This window comes from Anabas testudineus, chromosome 13 (assembly GCF_900324465.2).
Source record: "Anabas testudineus chromosome 13, fAnaTes1.2, whole genome shotgun sequence".
NCBI classification, from domain to species: Eukaryota; Metazoa; Chordata; class Actinopteri; order Anabantiformes; family Anabantidae; genus Anabas; species Anabas testudineus.
In genome coordinates this window covers 18,169,988-18,194,143 of record NC_046622.1, presented here as the reverse complement: position 1 = coordinate 18,194,143, position 24,156 = coordinate 18,169,988, and the positions used below count along the sequence as shown (strand labels likewise).

The window sequence follows — 24,156 nt, the reverse complement described above, 5'->3', positions numbered from 1 at the left end:
CTCTGGACAAATACACACTTAATAAAAATAGAAACGACATGAAAGGTGTTTCTGTCTGTCTCAGACACACATGCTCAAGTATCATTCCTCGCAGAGTGAGAGTCTTGGTTGGAATTTGAATTGTAAGGAGTTGAACCCCTACTTTATATTCAGCCCTCTCTATCACTGCTGTTTTCACTTAGCAATGAGAGACTCAGACAAAAACATCCAAGACCAAAATTCCCTGTGCTCCAAAAGTTTCGTAATTTCACTCATGACAGTTTAAAGTTAAAATCCATCCCTCTTCCAGTGAGTTATGAGTTACAATAAATGCTCAAGATCACATTTTTTTTTACTGATACCGGGCCTCTTCCAGAAAATTGCCCGTTTACGTCAGTTACAGATCATTGGCGATGTTAGAGTTCACACATGCGAGGAAACGTTGATGCTTTTACTGACCTGTCTGTGGAGATTCCCAGTCGTTCAGGTCATGGTATGATATTCCAAAAGTGCTATTGAATGGCAAGTGGAGTTGCTTCCTGACACAATAGACTAGAGGCTGTCTTGTGACACTTCATTTAGTTCCTTCTTAAATGTTATTGAGGGAGAAAACAATTCTTACCACAACAACCACATCCAGACATCTGCTAGTTGTGTGACATGTACTCTAAGGAAGATGGAAAATTACTGTAACTGTACATTGTCATAGTAACTGATTTTATTATGATATCACGTTTTCTTATTTCAATCTGATGAGTGAACACGTGAGTCTACATTGTAGACTTCCTTATTGTTACTGTAGGTCACTAAAATCCAGTCTGCAAGCCATCCATCCATTCATCTGTCTATTATCATCCATGCATCTAATTAGGAGAATTTACCTTCCCTGAACTGTATGTTTGGATTATATAAAACTTAGGTCACTACACATATCTACTCATCAAGTAACTACATACCCACACAACCAAACACCGGCAGCTTCTCTTGCATCACAGCAACTATCGTTATGCTGTTTATGTATTATAGTAAGAACTTGTGCAAATTCGCCAAAGCGTCTCCTGTTTTGGGCAAAGTGTGCAACTATATCTGCATTTGTTTTGAGTGTCTATGTCTGCTGTTTATTTAAATGTGCTGGCCTGGTTTGTTTTATGGACGGTGAGACTGTAAACACCCTGCATGCCATCCATGAGGGCACGAGGGCCTTGGAAAAGGTGAAGTCAAACTAAAAAGAAGACTCGCAGCAAACATCTGTATGCCTTTGTTTGACTCTTAACACTTTGATTTGATCACCATTACTCCATGAACTGAACCTTGGCAATATGTGGTGATTATTTTCAACCAATTACACAAACAGCAACAGGAAACAGGAGCACGTAGAATTATTAAGAAGGCATAATTACTATAGTAATGAGCACAACATCGCTTCACCATTATTACATCCTGTGTCTGGGGAAGTATTGACATGTCCATTATGTTTGTGTTGGTAGTGTTTTGTGTCAATCAATATATCATTAATACCATTTAATATGATTCTGTGTTAATATATAATGAAACCTTCAGCTCTGAGTCAGACTGAATTTTTTTAACCTTTTTGTAAAAGTTTGCTTTTACATAAATGACTTTTCTTTCTTACGTAGGCGTAGGTTGGTTTCAGAAATATGTGTGTAACCATGCTAATAGTAATGGTAGTAATGGTAGTTTCCTTTGTAGATACCTGATAATTTGAATGTTGTATTTGCATGTTTCCTCTAAGGAACACTGTGCTTTGACTTTGACTGACATTCAATCTGCTTCGACTGAAGTGTGCATTTATTTGCCATGCACTATATATTGATAACACTAATGTATTTATAATCATGTATTTCTAATTTATTAGGTCACACCTTGTCGTTGCACCTGTCATGTTGTATGAGCACTAATTGTGTTTTCTGAACAGCTTCTCTCTGGGTTCACTTTTGTGCGACACAAGTTGTTCAAATATTTGACAAACGTATTCATTATTCTTAATCCTTGGGGCCAAATCAAAGCGCGCCTGCATGCAGAGCGCACAAGATTTCCCACTCTCTCTGCTCCCACTGTGTGTTCCCGAAACGAGGAGTGAACTATCAGGGCAAGAGACGCACGGAACAAACAGGGAAAATGTGCTTTCACTGCTTTTGAGGCCAGACAAAGTGCGATGATCCTCCCTTTCTTGGTTGAGTCGCACCGGAGGCTGCATGAAATGTAAACTAGCCAAGATTAAGGTTGTCCAAAACACTTTTTTTTAAAAACCAAGGAGAGACACTGCCAAACCAAATACTTACACAAAAGACTAATTGTGTTACATTTTTTGCTGAACTCACATGGGGAATAAGCCAATACTGAGCCAAGTGACCGTGTCAATACATTTGTGCTCCTGAATCACACCACTCTATTGTTTCTATAGGTTTTATCATTGATCTTTTTTTACTGCTTCATCTTTATAGTATATGTTTGGAGGTTTGGTCTGAAACTTGAGAAAAATGTAATTGTGGGGTGAGATGTTTATGTCCAGTGTGCTCATAACGCAGCTCGATCTGCTTCTATTACTGGCCACAAACTTATAAACAGTGTTGGAGAAGCCACTTTGAGAGCTTAGCAGTGCAAAGTGCTCCCAGATACGTCTCACTTGGACATATGTACACCAAGAGAAATCTAGTTTGGTTAGCTGAAGCCACTGCTACTAAAATCATCTAACTGGTTTTTATGTGGGGGCACTGATCACTCACTGAAATACAATAGATAGGCTACTAAAGAAACCTCTCTGAGCATGTGTGAATAAACAGAAACACACAGATCATCTAATTGACACATAACAGGATCAATTTAGTTTTGCAAAATTCAAAACGTGAAAGAACTAGAGACATGTGTTCTTTACAGGAGAGCTACTAATAAATCTACTTAAATCACTGTGAGAATACTTGATGTGACTTTGAACCTCAACTTTAAATGTCTCGCTCTTTCAATGTGACACAGGGCGCGTCAGCACCGGTTGAAGGGGTGGGACCAGACATCGATCCGAAACAGAGGCTGGGAGGTGCAGACAGAGACAGACAGAGACAGAGAGAGACAGAGAGAGAGAGACAGAGAGACAGAGAGAGACAGACAGAGAGAGACACACAGCGGAGGAGACGCGCGGTGTGAGCGCAGCTTCACTCTCTGGATCCAGTGACGTCTTGCGGACACGTTACCGGCAGTTTAAAAACTCGGGGTCCGACTATTGGCACAGGCCAACAACACCGGAGTTTAAGAAGAAATAGAAGCAGAGCAAGTTTGAACTTCTGAACAGTTTCAGACGGTGTCTTCCCGGCAGAGCCAGAGAAAGGTGAGTGATTATTAGTCACTAAAACCACGATGAGCTGCACAGTGTAAGACCGGGGGCTGAGCAGAAGCAGGGATGACATGATTTCTGTTTTTAGGAAAGGTTGGCCACCACAGCACTAAGTGTTGATTTCTTGTCTCCACAGAACAAATACTGTGTTTAAGGAAGAGACGGAGAAGGAGACGGAACAAATTATGTTTTAAGCCACTGCATAATAATAATAATAATAATAATAATGATGAGGGGTCTTTCCGTGCATCCCTGCCTGATGTTGTGTCAAATTATGATATCAAGAAATCAGGATTGCCTCTTGTTGCCTGGGAATTCCTCATTAAGTCCACACTAAGCAGGCGTAATTCTCTGCAGTAAGTTAGACATGAACAAAAGCATGGTTTCAAATGCATCATGTCACAACACCACTTGCAATGAGACTCTCACTGTGAACGGAGATGGCAAACCAGCGACGAGCATCTTCATGTTTTTGGCCGGCGTGGTGGGAAACCTCCTGGCTCTCTTAATCCTCGGGGTCCACCAGAAGAAGCATCGATCCAGGTCGTCTGTCTTCTGCATCCTGGTGACCGGCCTGGCCCTTACTGACCTGCTGGGCACCTGCCTCCTCAGCCCACCAGTGTTCATCTGCTATGCCCGCAACATGTCTCTGATAAACCTGGGTGGTAAAAGCCTGTGTAACCTCTTTGGTTTTGCCATGAGTTTCTTCGGCCTGGCACCCATGCTCATCCTGTGTGCCATGGCTGTGGAACGCTGCCTGGCCATTAGCCACCCTTACTTCTACTCTGTACACATCCGCCGTACCTTTGCCAAATTCACTCTTTTCTTTATTTATGTCTTTTCCTTGGCTTTCTGCCTCCTACCATTTGGTGGATATGGCAAATTCAGACAGTACTGTCCCGGGACGTGGTGCTTCATCGATATGGACGCGACAGGAGATGAGCAGTCAAACTTAGTGTTGGCCTTCTCTCTGTCCTACTCGTCCCTCATGGCGCTGCTGATCTTTGCAGTGTTTGTGTGCAACGGTTCAGTGATCGTCAGCCTGTGCAAGATGCACCGAAGCCAGATGATGCGCCGTGGCTCAGTTGGATCCACAGGGAGAAGGAGGAGGCTGAGCCTGGCCTGGTTCGGACAGGGGGAAGAGGAGATGGATCACCTGGTGTTGCTGGCACTCATTACTGTCATCTTTGTGATCTGCTCCCTTCCACTCACTGTAAGTTCACATTTGACTTTTCTACTCTCACTCTCTGTGTCCATGTTTTTTTGTAGCCTCAACATGAAGTGGTGGTGATATGATATGATTACTAAATATTGTGATTCAGATTATGGCACTGAATCATGACAGGCATGTAAGCATCTCATGATTTATTGCATTTCTCCTTGGAAAAGGAGGAATGAGCAGACACCCTGATGTGTCATTGTCCAGTTGTTGAAGCATGAACCACAGTCCTCAGTGAAATCAAGCTGGAGAAAGTTTGTCTTGGATGAACAACAGCAAATGGGATTTTAGTAATTCTTATTGTTATATTATAGATCCCTGGTTGGATGTATGTCTACACACAGTCAGTAAAGAACAGAGTCATCAGCTTTAAAGCGATTCATTCTAACATTCGGTCGTTTCCTAACTCTGTATGTACTAACACTATTTCCTTCCCTTCGTTCTGTAACAGTTGTGTACATAGATAGCCCAGCTGACATAGCGACCGTTAATGTTTTTGTTGCTGCGGTATGTGTTTGTGTGCGCCCTCTCGGAGTCTCCCTAACGGTTGTTCGTGCTTTGCTTTGGCTCCACTTATGAAAGGTGTGCCCCAGAGTGCTACCTTCGCCACACAAAACATGCTGTCATTGGCATGCATGCTTGTGTTGTGCATGCGTCTGCCTTGCTTCGAATCTGTCCCCGAGAGGAATGTGCCAAACCTGTGACAACCTTGGAGGACTGGTCTGGCCCTACCTCTCCCAGAGGGCAAAGCTCTTCTGGCAGGAGTCCAGGATTAGGCCTCCCCTCTGTGCACTGAAACATTAGCCAGAGGTGCAAAAACCAGCGTTTTATTAATATGAGTTATATATACCAGCATGTCTTCATTTATTTATTTAGGTTAACCTCTCAACAGTGGTGGTCTGATGATCAGTAGTTTCCAGAAAGCAGTAAAAAATGTTTGCTCATGTTCTCACTCCTCACCAACTACTCATTGTCTGCATCTGGATGGTTTGTGGTGAGGCTCCGAGGCTTGACTAACCTGCAGTGCATGCATGCGCTATTTGCCCAGAGTTGTGGCTCTGAGTGCCCAAGGGAATGAACAGTGGTGACGATGCATAATAGTCAAAACTCTGAGTAACTCTTCAGGAAACTGAAACCTCAGTTTTACCACTTGTATATGAGATGTATTCTAGTTGTACAACATGTTTTGTGTTTCAGTTTCACAGCACAATGAAAGATGAACCAAATGTTTACCTCGACCCAATTTACCTCCATAGAAAATAAGTGGTAAATGGCCAGTTAGGTTTTAGGACTTCTGCTCTGCTTATCTAAAGTCAATCTTTGTTCTGTCAATTGATTTGATTATTTTACAACTCTCTTTACTCGCCAATATACATTATTTAATCTCCCCTGCCCAAACAATCTAGAGTTACGAGCCTGATCTGTAGTTTGTCATTCTGAATTATTCATGTATGGATGCATTTAATGATTTATGCATCATCCCAGCAGACATGTGTCTGTGTCTGTGTGTGTGTGTCTGTGTGAAGAAACACACTTCTCCACATACATCCTCGAGGTTGTTGCATGCTACATTGCATATATTGTACATCTCTAGTTTAGATCATGCAGCGTTCCTCTGGTGACACAGGTTGGACTTTAGCAAGCTTTCTCCTATGCATGCACAAAAATACAGGCTGTATTATTAGTCATGATGCTTGCATAAACACAACGATGCCAATACAAACCGTTCAGCACGTGTTTCCGGTTATTTGCTCAAAGCAATTTCATGTAACTGAATATACCTTGGAGAGAGCGATGCTTTCAAGAAGAATGAGGTCTGTAGTTTGCTATGCACAGACTGCGTGCTGATAGATGTGGGTGAGATGGAAATCAGGCCCCGAAAGAAATATATATATATATTTTTTTAAATTGGAAGAAAAGTTAAAAATTCAGAAAACATTCTTTGTTTTTCAAGCTCTTTGCATCACAGTCACGGTTGGTCCGTCTATTTAGGGATCAAGTTGCTAGATCTTATATTTGATAAGTGCATCTTGGACAAAAAGCGACAAGGCTGGATTTGCTCTGTAAATGTCTTGAACAATTGTTCAGTCCATCAAGATTATTCAATTTTCCAGAAGTAAAAGTTCACATTGTTGTGGTGCAATCAGAGAATTGATAAAAGATAATCAGATGTGTGGGAATTTCTCCTTTTTTTTTTTGAGGTGGTGTCTGTGTGCGTTGTGAGCTGAGATAATCATTAAGAGAAATCCCTTAGCTGTGAATGTTTGTCCTGTTCGCTGTTACCTGAATCATCAACATGTTTCCCAAGCTTGTCACACTCCAGCCCTGGCCTGATGTTGCCGGATGATTTGAACCTACAGCACAAACTGTGCAGTTGCAGTAGACAGCTGAAAAAAAGATAAGGTGCCATTTGTCAGGTTGATGTGATGAATGGCGTCACTGCAGCCGCTCTGTGAAAGAACGTTTGATTTGTTTGATGAAGCATGAACGATGAGGTCCTCGGTTTGTTCTAGGACGGACTATTGACACATTGTTTCAAATGACTGCTTGTTTAACGTTTACAATACAGCACATACATAAATCCATCTACAGGTGTGGGACAGGACTGAAAGCCTCCTCTCCCAGTATAAGCAAACACAGAGCTACGTTATGTAAGCTTACACCATCAGTAAAATTCAATTAACATACATTAAATTAAGAATATAAAACTATTCCAACTGACTGCACATTTATAGGATGTTTTTTTTGTATCTAATACTAAACTGATCTTCAGCCAAAATCTAACATGAATTTAATGTAACATAAAAGGAAAGTTTTACATGATCATTGTATTTTTTGAAGAAAAGTCCACAAAAGATCCAAGGAAAATGTCCAATAAGCTGCACACCACTCTCACTTCAGTCAGTTATAAGGACTGTGCTATCTGAGAGACGCTAGGTCGACATGAAATGTGATGATTGATGATCTTGAGATGATTGCTGGGATAGGATTGTGGGAAAGCAATGAGGTGAAAACCACTGCTTACCCAGAAGAACAGGGTCGTCCATTTAGTGTGAGGATTTAGTGTCAGTATTTTATCTGTTTTGATGGACGCTGTCCTTCTTCAAGAGATGCCCTCAGTTTATAAATGATCAAAGCTGTCTCCTCTCTGCAGGCGACAGATACCGACTGATAATTTGCTTGTGACAACAGCCAATATGACGTCTTCCTGCCGTTTCACTTGGATGCACAGAAGCTACCTTGGGGCCATATGTTACTGATCAATACCCGGATCAATAGAGTGCTGCACTCATATCACAAGCTATTTACAAAACAGTAATTGGTTTTACTTCTAAATTTCCCTTTTATAGTATTATTCAATAATTAAGATGAGCCGAAAATGGTATGGGAAGACAGGGAGGTTTTGTTTTAGGTGACTGTTAGAGCTGTAATTCAGTCATTATGATCAGTATCGTTTCAGCTCAGTGATAAAAGGTTTCCATTAGTGGCTGCGTCAGCAAACTAAAATTGACATGTGTAAGGTTAGATAATCGGTTATGCACAAAGAATCATTAACTAAATAGTACTTTTTCTCTACTGAGATTTACACTGAATGTTCAGAAAATGCTGGAACATTTATCCTTACAAAGGTGTATATTGCATTTTCTTCAACATAGAACATTTTAGGATCTGTTTATGTGCATGTTTGCTTGCAAGCAGTCATGTTCAGCTCATGGTTGCAGCTGTGTTGAGTGAATTGTTCGTCTTACTCCCAAGCCCTCTTAATGCTGAGGATATCAAAATAAAAATTCAGTTCAAGCAAGCACAAAAAAATCACAGCATGTTGTGTGCTTTGGAAGAATATAAAAAGAAATGCCATACCTCTTCCAATAGCTCTGAGCAAACTAGAGATTGTCAGGAAGAAGGCAAAGAACAGCAAGTAGCTCTGACACATTTACAGTCACAGGGCATCGTGCCTCAGAGAGTCAGCACAGCACCTCATAAATCTGTGTTGTCTGACAGAGTGGGTGGAAGGAAACCACGCTGAAACGAATGCATATGGAGGGTTTAAAAAAAAAAAAGGTAGGTGAAAGCAAATGGCTTGACTGAAGTTAGTTGTTTAGGTTCTTATAGACTTAAAAGATTGAGAAGGCAGTTAGTGGAGTCTTATGAAGGCACAGTCAAGATTAGATCTCCTTTAAAACACCTTAAACTATTTTTTTGTTTATTTCCTTGCAGAACTTAAACTGTAAGCATCCAAAAAAGCCCGGAGCTCGTATGTCCCTTAAGTCAAAGTCAAAGCCCAGGCTTGAAAGCCAGTGAAGATATGCAGAATGACAGGTTGATAACTATTTACAAACACTTCAGAAATTCATCTGGGCCTCAGACGACTCTACTTTTGCAACAAAATGTTGAACCAATGTTTGGGTTCTTTGTAATAGAACTATGACCTTTGCCATAGAGCAGGGAAGTAGTACGGTTAAAGTGTTTTCACATATAAACTCAGACAGTGTTAATGGAACCAGGTCTGGACATTGTGCAGAGTTGTGCTTTCTCACATGTAGCACACATGACATGACACAGCAGAGGTCATATTCTGACATTACCCAGTCTTTGTACTAGGATAAAGTCTACATGGGATAAAGCTTGGCTTATCTCCAGGTCGTCCGACTCGGACATTTGTGCTGTCACATGCAACTCACCCAGGTAATGTATAGATTTGTTCAGGTCATTTCTGAAAGCAGCTGTAGAGATGTAAAGACTTGCATGCTGTGACTGTCAAAATAAGAGCCTTCTTTGTGCACAAGGTCCTCCAGGTGCTGCTGGGAGGTAAATCTCATTGTGAGCTTTGTCCAGGTTTCTGCGTATAGGGATAGATGATGCTCTGCAATCAGCAGCTGGCTTTGTGGACTGAACAATGAGGATTCGTAGTGGATGGACACTTAATCCCGCGGTCATCTTATTACATGTTACGAAACGCATTCATGTACATGCACACATTTATTCTTATTACAGTGCTCACAAGGCTGCAGGTTTGCTGATCTCGCTCTTTATGTATTTATTCACAGTTCGAGCCACGCAGGAGAGAGTGAACAACAAATGTTTCTCGAAGTAATGAGCTGTAGATACTTTTAAAATCATTGCACTCTGCAGGTGCTGGAGAGCATGTCCTCAGGGTTCAGTCAGAGGACAATAAAAGATAAGCAGCTGGTGAAGAGGTTTTTAATGGCTGAGGTGCAGAATGACGAACCGAGGGTAAAGACAAATGTGGAAAACAGATGGGAGATAGAAAATAGAACAACAGAGATACATGCTACAAGATATAAGCACCTTTATTGTCACCTCACCACAGTTACACATTTAAAGTAAGAGGCTATGCAAGATAATATGTGTTATGTTTCCTGAGGAGAAGATGCGTGTGACTTTATGCTTTAATCTTTAATCTTAGAATTTGAGTGGCATAACAACATTTGCGTGTAACCAATTGGTTTCAATATGTCATCATCTGTGAACCTGATTGTGTTTGAGTTAGAGCAGAACTAATAGTGGAGAGCCGGGTTTCCAACCCAAGGGAGAACATATGCTCAGTCTCATGATGTTACTGCCAAATTTTTGAGGCCTCTTGGAGGAAGTGAAAAAATAAATATTGACCTCTCATAACCTTTTCAGGTCAAATAAGGAGAAACATTATCTGTCCTTTTTGAGTCGTGTCTCTGGCCACCTGCAGTGTTCACTTTTAGCTCTGTTTTTGGTCTCCACCAGCTTCTGATGGATATATCTGGCCCTTTGTCGAGTTGCCCTCTACAAAATAAAAACAAGGAGCTCAAAGGTGCTAAATGATCTTCATTATCATATTGTCTTACATTTGACTTAACTTGTTAAATTCATCTGTAAAAGTGAAAACACTGAATGTAGCCCTTTGTCATGATTACTCATAATTCAACACAGGTTTACTGTAACCCTGTGGCAAAATTACTTCGAAATGAACACTGACCCTGCAACAGTGTTGCAATGTTGCTGTATAGTGTGTTCTTATGCTGTTAGTTAGTTTCTGTTTTCCTTCAGTGAAACCACATTCTGTGTAGCTACAGGGCAGATTGAATAGTAGTAAATTGGGCATATAGAGAGATGTATACAGTACCAACAAGTGCAACAGTTACTGCACTGCTGAACTCTCACTAACCCTTTAGGCCTTCAGGCCCTTAATTGGGCAATAATTGCTGAAAATAATTGATGCTATTATTTATGGCGGTTGCTGTCTAGGATTCTTAGATCCTGGTTGTGTTTATGAATAAGTGTCACTTTTGGAAGGATTGCATGATGTCAGAGTCTTTTATAAATACATAAAAAACAATGGCTTAAATATTTCTTTCATGTGCATTCACACTATGACAAACGTCTTTGAACATCAGCCCAACAGAACTGGCAATGGATGTACAGTCTGCAACAGACAATGTGTGAGAACATTATTTCTTTTTTTTTCTTCTTGCTAGATTTACAAACATTTCCTGTAGGCCTGTAAAACCTGGAGCGTGTTCAGAACCACATTTTCAGATAGTGTCTGTTCATGATATGAAATTTAAGAGGAAAGTTGTAAACCTGGATAAATCAGGAGAGTAAGACAGACAAATAAAGACATCTATCACTGAGGACTGCTTCAGACTATTATATTGGTTAGCGTTATTACCCCACACCAAGAAGGACCAGGGTACCAATTCACAGGTGGGCCGGTTCCCTTTTATGTGGAGTTTGCATATTCTCTGCGTAGATTTTCTGCAGGTACTCCGGCTTCCTCCCACCATCCAAAGACATGCATCTAACTGTGTGAACTGTGTTTCTTAGTTGTCTATAGTTGTTAATGTTTGTCTGTCTCTATATGTCTCTATATTGTTATAGACTGGTGACGTGTCCAGGGCGTACCCTGCCTCTTGCCCAATAACAGCTTGGATAGGCTCCAGCACTGCTGGCGTCCAACAAATAACTGAAGTTACAATGGGAGCAAAATATCATGTGCACATTGTTCCTTCAGAATCAAATTCCTGGATAGTTTTATGGCCACATGCAACGGTTTACTACATTGACAAAAGAATACATCTTATTGATCTTGGCAAATGGTACAGGAATAGCTGTGGGCCAGCGGAGACGAGGATCTGTTAGCCCAGAATAAATCTGCCTTCTCTATAATAAATGGCAGGGAGTGAACATTTTTTATGCAAAGAGTAACAAATGTGTACAAAAGAATTGAGGAGTGTGGAGGAATATTTTACCCAGAGGTTTAATATATTTTCCAAATGTTAAAGCAGAAGCTCCAGTGCCTTGTGTAAAAACAAGGGCGGTATCATTTGCACATATAACTGAATATTTTATTACCAGAAATACAGAAAATATCAGTAACTGTTGAAAGTGATGTACTAAGGAGTAATGTACCAAACTGTCATTTTTTTATTTTATACTTTTGGTATTGTTGATGTGTTTTGTTTAGATTTGTTGACAAAGCTGTTTAACAAGGCAATTAAATGAACATTATTAGATAGATTAATCAATCAATCAATAAATTAATTTAATCATTAGACCAACCCCTGGGCATAGTCTGGACCATAGAGGTTTTAGTTTAGGTCCCTCCTTTGCCCTCAAGTACTGAATTTTTTAAATCTCAGTGTTGGTTGTCTTTGAAATAAAGTGCATTGGTTCTTTTTGGATGCTCCGATGTACAAAGACATTAGTAGGTTGTGTGCATGTGTCGAAATTGGTTTATCAGAGAGGCTGGTTAACGCATTTACAGTAGTTGCCAAGACACACAGGAAATATCAGCATATCTTTCTCACGCCGTCGTTTGCTGTATGTGCAATCACATCACTTTGCGCTCTCCATATTTGCCTTTTTGGTTTCTTAGAATGTGTGTCCACAGTAATTTATCTATCCATCAGAAACTACTTTGTTCGCAACATTGCGCAAAATGTGCTCCACACCCAAGTATATGGTTTCTCAACCTGGGGGGTAACCTGAGCATAGACCGATATACTGATCCTTGTTTATTAACAATGTATCATTGACACATTTTTAAAATCAAAAACTATTCAAATAAGTCATAGAGATAAGTTGAGGAATTAGGTCATGGGATTTGTAAATCGGTTTATACTAGGAATTAGGTTTGATAGTGATATTTTAAATGCAAATTCAGTATCAAATCCACTTATTGACACTGAATCTGTTGTAACCCAATCATAACATCCCATTACATCTACTCTGTTTTGTTTACAATGACAGCGCAGTGATGTTTTACAAGTCCTTTTGGCTGACACGCTGCAATTTTTAGTGTCAACTAACATGTCTGTAATAGGTTGTTTTATATTGGGTTTTTTAACGTCTCAAATGTCAGTTTAATTCATCACATCTGTCTACAAGTCACAGAAATAATTTAACCAGCTCTTTCTTTTTCATTTGTGTAAAAGAATGTTCAACTAAACCCTCTGGCTGAAGACGGACACCAGCTGCAGAGAACACAGACAAACCTATGCCATTTAGCTATTTTGGAATTAAAGGCTGAAATGTTGACTAATTAAACTATTAATTAGTCACAGATCATGTGACCATAGCAGAAAAAAATATGTAGCCTGCTACCTTTATTTTCATTTCTCTTTGCTAATAAAAAAGAAACAATGAGAGGTTGGATGTGTTTAATAAGAATTTATAAAACTAGTCAGGGTCAAATTGAAAAAGCCATCCAACCACATCACTGGTGTTAACTTAACATCTCCGGGGAAGAGACAGAAAAATAGTATTCCTGTTTCATATGCCACCTTGTCAACAGTCTCAGACTTACAGAATGACCTAATAAAACTTGGCTGAGACGCAGCTGTGAAATACAACACCCTCTCATCAAACAAACCATAATTGTGGGATGTTGTGCTGGAAACATGTGAAAAAAGGAAACAGCTGACAACAGAGAGTTCTATAAAAGCGTAATATCACAAGGCACACCATGCATCCAGAAACATTTGAGTCATTAGGGTGACTCAAATGTTTCTCGAATGTTTAGAAGAGAAAAAATGCAGTAAAAAAGAATACACCCACATAGCTTTATACACAAAATATAGCTTTTGAGCTTTTAAAGAAAGTGTGGATACTATCTGTGTTTTTAACCCTGTCATAAATATTCCTCTTCCATTAAGATGACTTCATCTGATGTCAGGTGAAGTTATAGCATTATATTATAGCATCTACCTAAAAAAAAAGAAAAAAGAAATAACATATTAGATCAACCATGTCGTGCCGTTGCCTAGTTTGGTGTGACAACACAGCATGAATCACTAAATGTTCTCTTTACATAGATGATTATTCTTTCACACTTGTTTTTTTTTTTATTATTATTTCTACAGTTTTGGGAGTGGGCATCGTAAACTCTTACTAAATCTTTCCCTCCTTTGAATGAAACAAGTCTTTCCTTCAAATACACTTTCAGCCAAAGTATGCAGACAACAGGGAGTAAACAATTTCAAAAAGATAATTGCAACCAGGCAGCCAGTGTGGATTCTGTGGTTTGGGATTTTAGGGTCCAGTGAACCCTAAGTGATGTTTATTATTAGAGAACCTAGAAATATGTGATGGGAATAAGTTCCCCCACTGTCTGTTATGTCACAGAGCTTGATGATGGGCTTTGTACAGCACATGTTTGAAGTCTGTTTTTATTTTTAGGTACTTTATGTAGCTTATTTGAACTTTTCGTTTGAGGAACAGTGTGGAGAAGCCAGAGAAATGAGACAAAATCAATTCTCATCAGGGTGAGAGTTTGCCTAAGATGCCCCTTTGCCTTTGCTGATCACCTGCTGACACCCACCCGACGTCCTGTAGGAAATATACTGTTGGATGTTGACAGGGGGTTTGTGGTACTTTGTGGTTGTTCAGGTGGTATGATGAGGAAATAGGTTTGTTGAACACACTTTGTATGCAAACCTGGACAGTGAATGCATAATGAAGGGATTTTGTATTACCTTTATCTTTAACCTATGACATTTAACATTTAAAGTATACCATTATGAAGAAGATATTACTAGATTATTATTGCTTTTTCTGCACTCATAGTTGAGGCTGTGATGTTCCTGTATTAAAACAACAACATGTCATGACACTGCTGTCATATTATTTTATATTACTTTGATAAATCGTTGCCATGTTTGTCTTAGAAATGCCCCCAAACTTGTAAAATTTGTAACTTTCTGCAAATTGACATGCTAACCATGTTTTTACCTCATCACATTTATGTTATCTTATCAGATCTTGGCCAAAAATAGTTTAACCAAAGTGACCTCAGCCTATCACGTTACACACTGAAGTAGCTAGTATGGTGCACATCTTAATATTAAAACACAAAACACACTGATATATTTAGAAGGTGTTCTGTGCTAGTCAGAGCACAATACAGTAAATAGCAATGTGTGAACATTGCAACAGTATCAACGACATTAAGTCACCTGACACTCTTACCATTGCATTAACATGACATTATCATATTTAAACAGAAGATTCTACAGATGGGAGCCTTGAGTAACCAAAACATATCCAAGCTGCAGGTGTTTTATATCCTGAATACTGACTGAAAGGCAAACAACAAGGCTCATCATTATATAAAACATTACACTGCAACTGTCTGTTATGATAGCACAACACTTATTGCCATTTGCATTGAAATGATTTGACAAAAAAGGGACAGTTTTCTCTTAGCACAAACGTCTGTCAAAAGATAATCTGTCCCTGATCTCAAAGTCCACACATTATTGTTATCAGCAACATCAACATCAGCCAACATCAAATAAGTACAGAATAGGTGCAGGCCTTTTGCAGCTTTATCTCTGTGAATGAGGAACTGCAGTGAACGCCTTTTACAGCCTCTGTGTGTCTGCAGGTTCCGTTGCTGTGGCCAGAATATTCTTATCGTGTACTGACACATGCAGTGCCAACTAGCTCTACATTTCGCTTTTGCTCAGTTGAAAGTAAGGGGGATTTCACATTTTCACAGTTGCTTCCACTTCCTCTTTGGCATTGCTACTGTATGTTTTTGTCAGCAGTTTTTTTTTTTCTTTTCATTTTGAAACAGATAGCAATTTCTCACAACTCCTTATCCCACACATGTGCAAAGGTTTACTCATAGGAGAGGTCACAGTGACAATTTTAGTTTGCCCTACATTTTCAACTTACTCAGTAGAAAAAAAGGCTGATAATTATAGATTCTAGTGATAAAAGCCATAGCTTATAGTTAGTATACTGTTTTTTTTTTAACAAATACACTATAGTGCATCAAACTACATGTGTGGTTTACAGCAGAAGGTGCTTATGTGTGTGTGTGTGTGTGTGTGTGTGTGTGTGTGTGTGTGTGTGTGTGTGTGTGTGTGTGTAAAATGTTTTGTTATCTTGTATATCTGTGTCCTTGCTCGTTTCTTGTTACAGGCAGTGTTGAAAAAGTCTTTAATTCAGCCTAGGGAGAAATGAACAAATTCATAACATGACACAGATGTGTGTATATTCTTCCCACCACACACCCACTATATTTTCACTCTATTTTTTACATTATAGCTCTGATGACACAAACGGCCTCCTCAGTAACTTCGTAACTACAGGATGTGGAGAAGCAAAATTCCCCTTAGCATACAAACACTCTAACCTTTACATTACATGTCTGCACTGTATGACTCACTGCCAGCACTTACTCAGGCTTCCAGACCTGAATGTGGGACAGAGGCCGCTATGGTGCATGCATATTTGATTTTTCTTGTTGTCTCACTCTAGTTTCAATAAGGAAGACTGGTGGAAAACATTTCACTAGGAGATGGCCAACAGTGAAAAAGAAGTCTGTTGTCAGTTGTGTGAAACTAAAGTTGTGCATAGAAAGTCAGTTAACTCAAAGCCCCACTCATTACCAACACATCCAAAAATCACAGTTAGACGGCGTCTATTTAACAGCCAGTGAGCAGCAACGTTCACTTGTACTTTTCTATGTTAAAGCAAGGCATGTCTTGCGCATCACATGTCCATGATATCATCAGCCTTTTTATTAATATTTGTGACTCTGCACTAGAAGCAGCTGCTCCCTTAAAGTTTGCCAATGTGTCCCATAAAGACACTAACAAGCAGCCTTGGATAGATCTCAGTATTCCTAGCTTTAAAGCTGAGTGTAGGAAAGCAGAGCAGAGATGGAAGAAACTGAAACTGGACTTCAAGTGCATTATGAAGCTATGAAAGACTCACTACTCCATTACAGTAGGATGGTAAAGAACGCCAGAGCTAGAAGTTTTTATTTCAGACTGATGATTATTTAGTAAACCCAACCCCTACCAGCAAGTTCTTAACATATTTTAATGATAAAATAGAGTCAATCAGAGCTTCTATTATCCCTAACACCTCACCCATCAAAGTTTCTCACCCTTATAGAGAAAGCACTTCAACTCGATGTCCTTATCTGAGTTACTACAAACTGTCTCTGGTATGAAACCCTCTTCTAATCCAGTTTATGTTACTCAAGTTCAAGTTGTTTGCTCCCCCTTTTCTGTATATTACCAATACTTCTCTGTCCACTGGATATGTCCCAGATTATTTTAAAATTGCATGTGTGCAACCTCTTTTGAAAAAAAAAAAAACTGGACTAGATTCCTCTCTCCTTGAAAACTATAGACCAATCTCCAAACTACCTTTCATATCTAAGATTTTAGAAAGGTACGTGTCTAAACACTTATTTCTAGCTGCAGATAACTGTAACATTGTTTTGATAAATTCCAATCTGGTTTTCACAAACATCACAGCACACAGACCGCCCTACTAAAAGTGACTAATGATATTCTGGTGGCTTCTGACGCTGGTATGTGCTCTGTTCTTGTACTGCTATGATACAGTTGATCACCACATTTAGTTGGAGCAACAGAAGCATTGGGCTGGAATAACAGGTATTGCACTAGACTGGTTCTCTTCATACCTGTCCAATAGATAGTTTTGTGTTTCCTTTAATAATTTAGTCATCCTTTACTCCTGCAAAGTATGGAGTCCCACAAGGTTCAGTGTTGGGACCAATCTTATTCTCTCAGTACTTGCTCCCTCTCAGACACATTATTCGTAAACACTGTGTTTCTTTCCATTGCTACGCTGATGACACTCAGCTGTACTGTCCCTTTTAAGGTGTCAGACCATGGAGGAGTGAGTTCCTTAAATGAGTGTATCAATGAGATTATAAGAATATTATATATATACATATATATATATATATATATAGAAGATTGGATGGCTCAAAATTTCTTGCAGCTGAATTTTGACAAAAAGTCACAAGAGTCATAGCCAACCAGTTTCGATTTTAGTACAGTTTCTTTCACCTCAGGAATATCTCTAAAATACAATAAATTCTTTCCCCTGATCTCCTTTAAACAAGGACAACTCTTTATTTAGGACGGCTTCCTATTAATTCAGATACATGTGATTGAGTTTCCTCCATTTATCTTTTGGAACTGGTTTTTCAAAGGACCGATGTTGTAAATTCTGTTTATTGTTTCCCGCACCCCAACCGGTCGAGGTAGATGGCCGACTAACTTGAACCTAGTTCTGTTGGAGGATTTTTCCTCTAAAGGTATTTTTTCCTTACCATTGTTGCCTAATTGCTCACTTTGGATTTGTTGGGTTACTTGTGTTTTTTGCTTTTTATGTGAAGAACTTTGCAACACATGTTTAGAAAAATGCTCTACAAATAAATGTACTATTATTAATTTATTATTAAATGAGAACTCACTCCGCTGAACTAAATGAGAACTGTGTTCACATGCTGTTGCTGTATACTAATGGAACTTGTGTTCCTCAAAGCGGAAACACTAGTTAGTTTCACAAATGTTTTGTAAGCTATGCTGCTGCTAAAAACACAGCCTGAAAAGTTGAATTGGATGTGTCCGCCCTTCCTCAGTGGAAACCACAACCTTGCATCATAGTGTAGTGGCCAGATTTTATACCATTGTGCCTTCAAGGAAAGCAGAGCAAAACATAATCGTGCAGTCATTAACAGTATCTGGCAACCCAAAGTATAGTAAGCAGAAACGTCGGCTTTAAAAACACGCTAGAACCAAGCCAGGTATTTCACTTAAGAGCCGGTGGAGAGCAAAAGAACTAAAAGAGGAGGAAAAATACTGTGACAATAAGTAACCACATTACTTAATTAATGTAAGTATGTAAATTCGTTCCTAGATTCCCATATTACATGTTTTCTCTAAGTAACCTGGTTACTTAAGTGCATGCAAATGCAGTGCCAGTCTGCTTAACGTGTAAATAAACATGCGTTTGGCTATCAGGTTTATCAGTTTAAGGGGTGATAATATGTCCGTGTTGTGTTTACAGATTGTTTCTGTTGCTTCCAAGTGGGCAAAAGTCTGTTATAGCAGTTTCACAAACACACAAACTCCTTCACTGCTCTGATTTTCTCATCTTACTATCAGAAGGAAAACAATGAAGTGGATTTCCCAAAAGTACTTGAACTACTCCTTTAAACACTTGCTCCTAGCATTCGGCGGCATGTCTCTCTTCCTCCTCACTCACTGCTGTAAATAGTCCTGTCTGAAAGCCCTGTAATCTCCATCAGTGAAACAGGATCAGGAAGCAAGACTTTGGAAGAGTCCTCCAGGACCACAAGATGGAAAATAATGGGTAGACATCCATTATGTGGTCTGTTTCCTGAAAGATGCCGTAATCATCAGCTGCCAAATAGCATCTTATATGTCTCTGCCAGTATAGGCCTATTTACACCCGGCTAACCTGGCCCAGGTACATGAAGATAAGACTAAGAAGTACTTAGTAAAAAGATTCAGACCTGAAACAGTTAGTCAATCTATGGAAAAGCAATCTGCAGCTCATTTGATAATCAGTCAATCCTTTAAGTCAAAAATGCCAAAACACTTCACCTTCTCAGCTGTAAGGATATGCTGCTATTCTTTCACAAAGCTGATAGAAAACTAAATATCTTTATATTCTGCATTTTTACACTACACGTGTGAACAAACTTGCTTGTGCAGTTCAAGCATACGTTACATTAAAGAGTTTCTGCACTGACATGATTCTCTGCTCTCTTAAATAATCACCTTGAACCCTGCTGGCTGCATACCGCTTCTGGTTTGCTCTTTAACCAGGCACTGATACATTAATATGCTCCTGTTTAAGGAGAGCCTGACATGTCATCAGTTTTGGCCCCACAGCCTGCAGCACTTGGAGAAGACAGCTAGTAATTTGTGACCCTCTCTGCGTAGCTTTAGAGGACCATAAGAGGCAGGGTGGCAAGCAGGAACACAAGCAAGGGCGAGGGGTGGTAATGCTGAGTGAGACACCGGGGGCGAGGATGATGGCAGAGAAAATGAGCACGCATGTCTATTGGAAATGTTTTTGGCAGCAGTGCATGATGAACAAAGTGTGCAATAACTGCATGTTGAGCACGAGAGGCATTTCTCATCGCGATTGTTAGTGTGTTTTATGCCAGTAGGCTCGGGATTCATTTCTACTTCAAGTATTAATTCAAATAACAAATTGTTGCCAGCACAAGGTCTGTTTCTTTGTTATAATCCAGGGTAATTAATGGTGTTGTGATTGTGAGTCCAAAGGTAAATGTCACTACTCACATCTTGCTCCTCTGCTGCGCTCTGAGACAAAACTGTGATTCTCATAGGCTCATTTCTATTTCTATTAGGTCTGATATGTTTCCAAGTGTTTCTCCTGGACACTGATAAAAGGCTTTTAATATGATGTTATGAAGTCTGGGAACATGTTAAATAACATTTTAACAAAAATAAAAGTGTACACTTGAAATTACAAAGCATTACACCAACAGTGTTTCATCTACAATAACATCATGTGGATTAGCATAATCCAAGACTTTATACTTCTAAACTTCATGAATTACTAAATGTGAAATGTTACGCTCCCTGACATATATGATTTACTGCACCCAAATGATAAGTAAATGTAAAGGTTTTGGAAAGTAAACGTGTTTTCATAGTTAATTATTTGTTATTGCACAGATGTTTCCTAGCAAGCAGTTTATATAAACTGGTACTTTTAGGGAACACATATTCTCTCTCAGTCTGTAGATATTTACAGGTTCATTTTATATTTAGTACTGAATGTCAATCATTAGATGACTACAGGAACTGACAAGGGGAAAAAGAAGTTGCATTTGGTCACATTGTAAAAGGTTATTTTTCTTGTGGTTTGGTTGCAATTATCTGTTTAAAAAATGTTATCCACTAAAAGGAATCTGAGGCCAACGTGTATCTAATATGTCAATTTTGACTAAGTACTTGTCTGTGTTGGTTAAAGCCATTAATACTTCATCCTTTCCCTTCATGTATTAAGCCTGTGAAATCAGTGAAAATCCAACTGTAATGGTGCATGTGGCAACACAGGTTGTGCAATTCCAGAGAGTTCACAGCCTCAAGTAACATAATTACTTCCTAAAAGTCAAGAACATCTGGACCTTGGTTTCTTCCACTTTGCTGTGACACATCTAAGATGACAATGTTGTTCCAGGTTTTTGAAGGTTATTATACCACTGAGCTCAACATCTTGCAGACAGAGCAGGATCATTGCTGTTGTTTTGGGCTTTCTTCAGTCAGCGTCCTCCTCTCTCTGGCCGTGTCTTTCTCGTGGGTGTATCTGCAGATCAATGTCATTGACCACATCCGTGTGACTTCAGCCAGTTAATGAGCACACAGAGAACATAGTCAGCCCTGTGCCAGGTCCCTCTGGTAGTCGGGTTTGGCCTGGCTTTGGACTTGCTCCCTCTGGCCCCTCTCACTCTGTCCTTGGCTTATTAGTTTCCAATCCAGGCCATAGCAACAGGGAAACATTTACACCAATGCACAAAAGCACTCAATCAGCACAAGCCATTAATTAGGCCACTGTTTGTTGGATATTTCATGGAGGAAATGGAGAATTGTTGATAGAGAAGAGGAGTGAGGTGACGATGAAGTTTCCTGAGCCAGCTGCCGCTTCTATCTCTGCCCAGGATTAAAAAGCAGCCAGCTGCTGTCCGCGCTGCCTGTCTGCACTCTATCATGCCTTAAAGGTCAATACAGAAGAAAGTTGTGGTTTTGTCACCTAACATTATCTGCGCCTGTATTAAGGACAAAGTGAAAATTGTGTGCTCGCACCAAGTTTTATTGGCATAAGGAGACGGATGTTGACATTTTGTTAAGCCTACCGTAGCAAGATGAACCACAGTCGCAACTGACACTGATACTGAACACACTTATCATGTTTTCTCATCCTGTTTGAAGACCAAAGTGCCGCCAGCTCCATTATGTTCTGCTGTTATAGAGGCTTAAAATCAGGTTTGGTTTGGCTCCATCCAGCAGACAAAGTGTTTAATCTTTGAAATACCAAAACTCCATCCAATAAACGCATGACTTGAATATTATTGATTAACATTAATTACGTGATATATTATTGATTAACGTGTATTTTCTGATTAATCATTTAGTCATGTGACATAAAAAAAGTCACAGTAATAATGACACGTGTTCATAAATATTTATCAGAGCTGCATTCAGTGACCGGCTGCTCATGTGATCTCTTGTCATATACTTATGACCTAGGAAAAGTAAAGATTATGTCTAACCTCAAACTCCTCTCTTCAGATTGCAGGCTTTATCAACGCCATTCATCCATTTTGTGGGGACGCAGAGAACTTAACAGCGTTCCGCTTCTATGCTGTCAACCCCATAATGGATCCCTGGGTCTTCATCATCTTCCGCAAGTCTGTGTTTCACCACCTTTACTCTCTGCTGAGCTGCCGCTTCAGCCGAGGAGCCGTGAAGACGACAGCGCACTGTGCTCTGTCTTTACCCCTCGACAGTAGTCACATACAGCGCAATCCCCCAGATGTGACAGTTGCACAGAACAACATGTTCCCGAATTTACCTCTTTGACCCAACAGATACCCTCGGGTGTGTGGGATAACTGTAGGCTGAGAGACTTTCATGTCTAAAAAAAAACATGGAGAAATTCGTCAAATGGAGGTTGTAACATTTACAAGCAAAACTCAAGGCACAAAGACAAAGATGTATCTGTCACAAGGGAAATCTTCTGTATGTGTTTTTTTTAAGAACGAACTTCGGAGAACAATATTGCACTAGGTCTTAAAGGTACGCGGACTGATGAAACAGTGTCATAGTTACTGGGGGAGTTGTGCCAAGAAACAAAAACAGCACTCTAGCCTAACTGCAGCAGCTCTATGAATGCTCATACTCATGAATGATGTACTGTCAAATCAAACAACATAGTAAAGCTATGTTAACAGGTAGACTCGCAAGCAATCATAAACCAAAGTTGGCAAATTCATAATAAATGAAAAGTTAAGGGGTCAGCAAGGTTCACTCAATTCCAACATTTCATTTAAAAATGAAAAAGAGTAGAAGCCTTCACCTTGTCCGTTCAAGATTTTATATCCACCCACTATCTGCTGGGAAATTTCAGTCTGGACAAAGTGGCTGACATCTCTAACTTCTAGTGTGGCTGAAGCACAAATCTTGATCTGTTCCTGAACTGTAAAGTGCAAGCGTGTGCTTTGCATCATACCAAAGTAAAATGATGTCGGCAAACTCCTCCTATCAATAAGGACTTGTCTGAGTCATGCTGGTCTCTTTGAAAACAATAATCCATGTGTGTTTTCTGACAGACATCATTAACCTTTAACCACCCACGTTTCCACCTGCAGCATAGACTACTAGTACTATGACGTGACATGAATGTGAACATGTAATGTACAGTATGATATGGTCATATACAATATTCTCATCACTGTGTTCAGTCCAAAATGGAACTACGCACTCGAGCACTATATTATTACACATCTATTATAAGTAGATTAAAGGGTTGATCGAAAGTTAAACCTGTGTCTTTTGAAGTTTAACTCTAATCCTCTGTCAATAAACCAGATCAGTTAATCCTTGTAGGACTATTCCAAACCAGCTTCAGGGTTGAGTTGATCAGGTTTTGAAGGCCACTTTCATCCCAAACCAGTCCTAATACCTGTTCCTGTCCTGCCTGTAACGTCATCATATTGCATCATAACATTGGGTTCCACCTCACTTATTTCTAAGCTACTTACAATGATTGTGAATGTTCTTAAAATATTTTCTTGCTTTAAAGAAAAAACCCTGCTGCTGCAAAATGCACTGTGAGATTTTGTCAGTTTTATTGTTATTGTTGTGACTTTAATGCTGTAACTGCAATGTAGTGTATTTATGCTTTTCACTGATGTGTCTTGCTGTGTATCTTTCAACTGCATTGGTTTGGTTTATACAGATACAGGGATAACAGACCTGGTTATTAGAGTTAATGCTGCACATTCACCTTTTTTTTTTTTGCTTTATAGTCTTTGATGATCAGTCATGCATGACCTGATGTTAGTCAGACACACCGTACCACTTGCACATTTTGTTCTTTCAGGGTAATTTTTTTTAAACATACATTGAAAGAATATATAAAAATTGTATACATTATATGGTACTAATGTTATTCATGTGAAATAAAATATAGAAGAGAAACATCGTCTCTATAAGCTCAGTAACGTTACAATTTAATGCCGTTTTGTTTTTTTGCTCACTGTTGTGTAGAAAAT

General features: G+C 39.5%; 1 protein-coding gene across 1 annotated transcript; it reads left to right on the top strand.

The window, feature by feature from the left end:
- The first annotated feature begins 3,024 nt into the window (after positions 1-3,024).
- ptgir (prostaglandin I2 receptor) lies at positions 3,025-24,092 on the top strand. The gene is made up of 3 exons (XM_026376723.1): positions 3,025-3,322; positions 3,465-4,541; positions 22,172-24,092. The coding sequence occupies exons 2-3, from the start codon at positions 3,696-3,698 to the stop codon at positions 22,460-22,462; spliced, it is 1,137 nt and encodes a 378-aa protein (XP_026232508.1). The 5' UTR covers positions 3,025-3,322; positions 3,465-3,695; the 3' UTR covers positions 22,463-24,092.
- Positions 24,093-24,156: the final 64 nt, after the last annotated feature.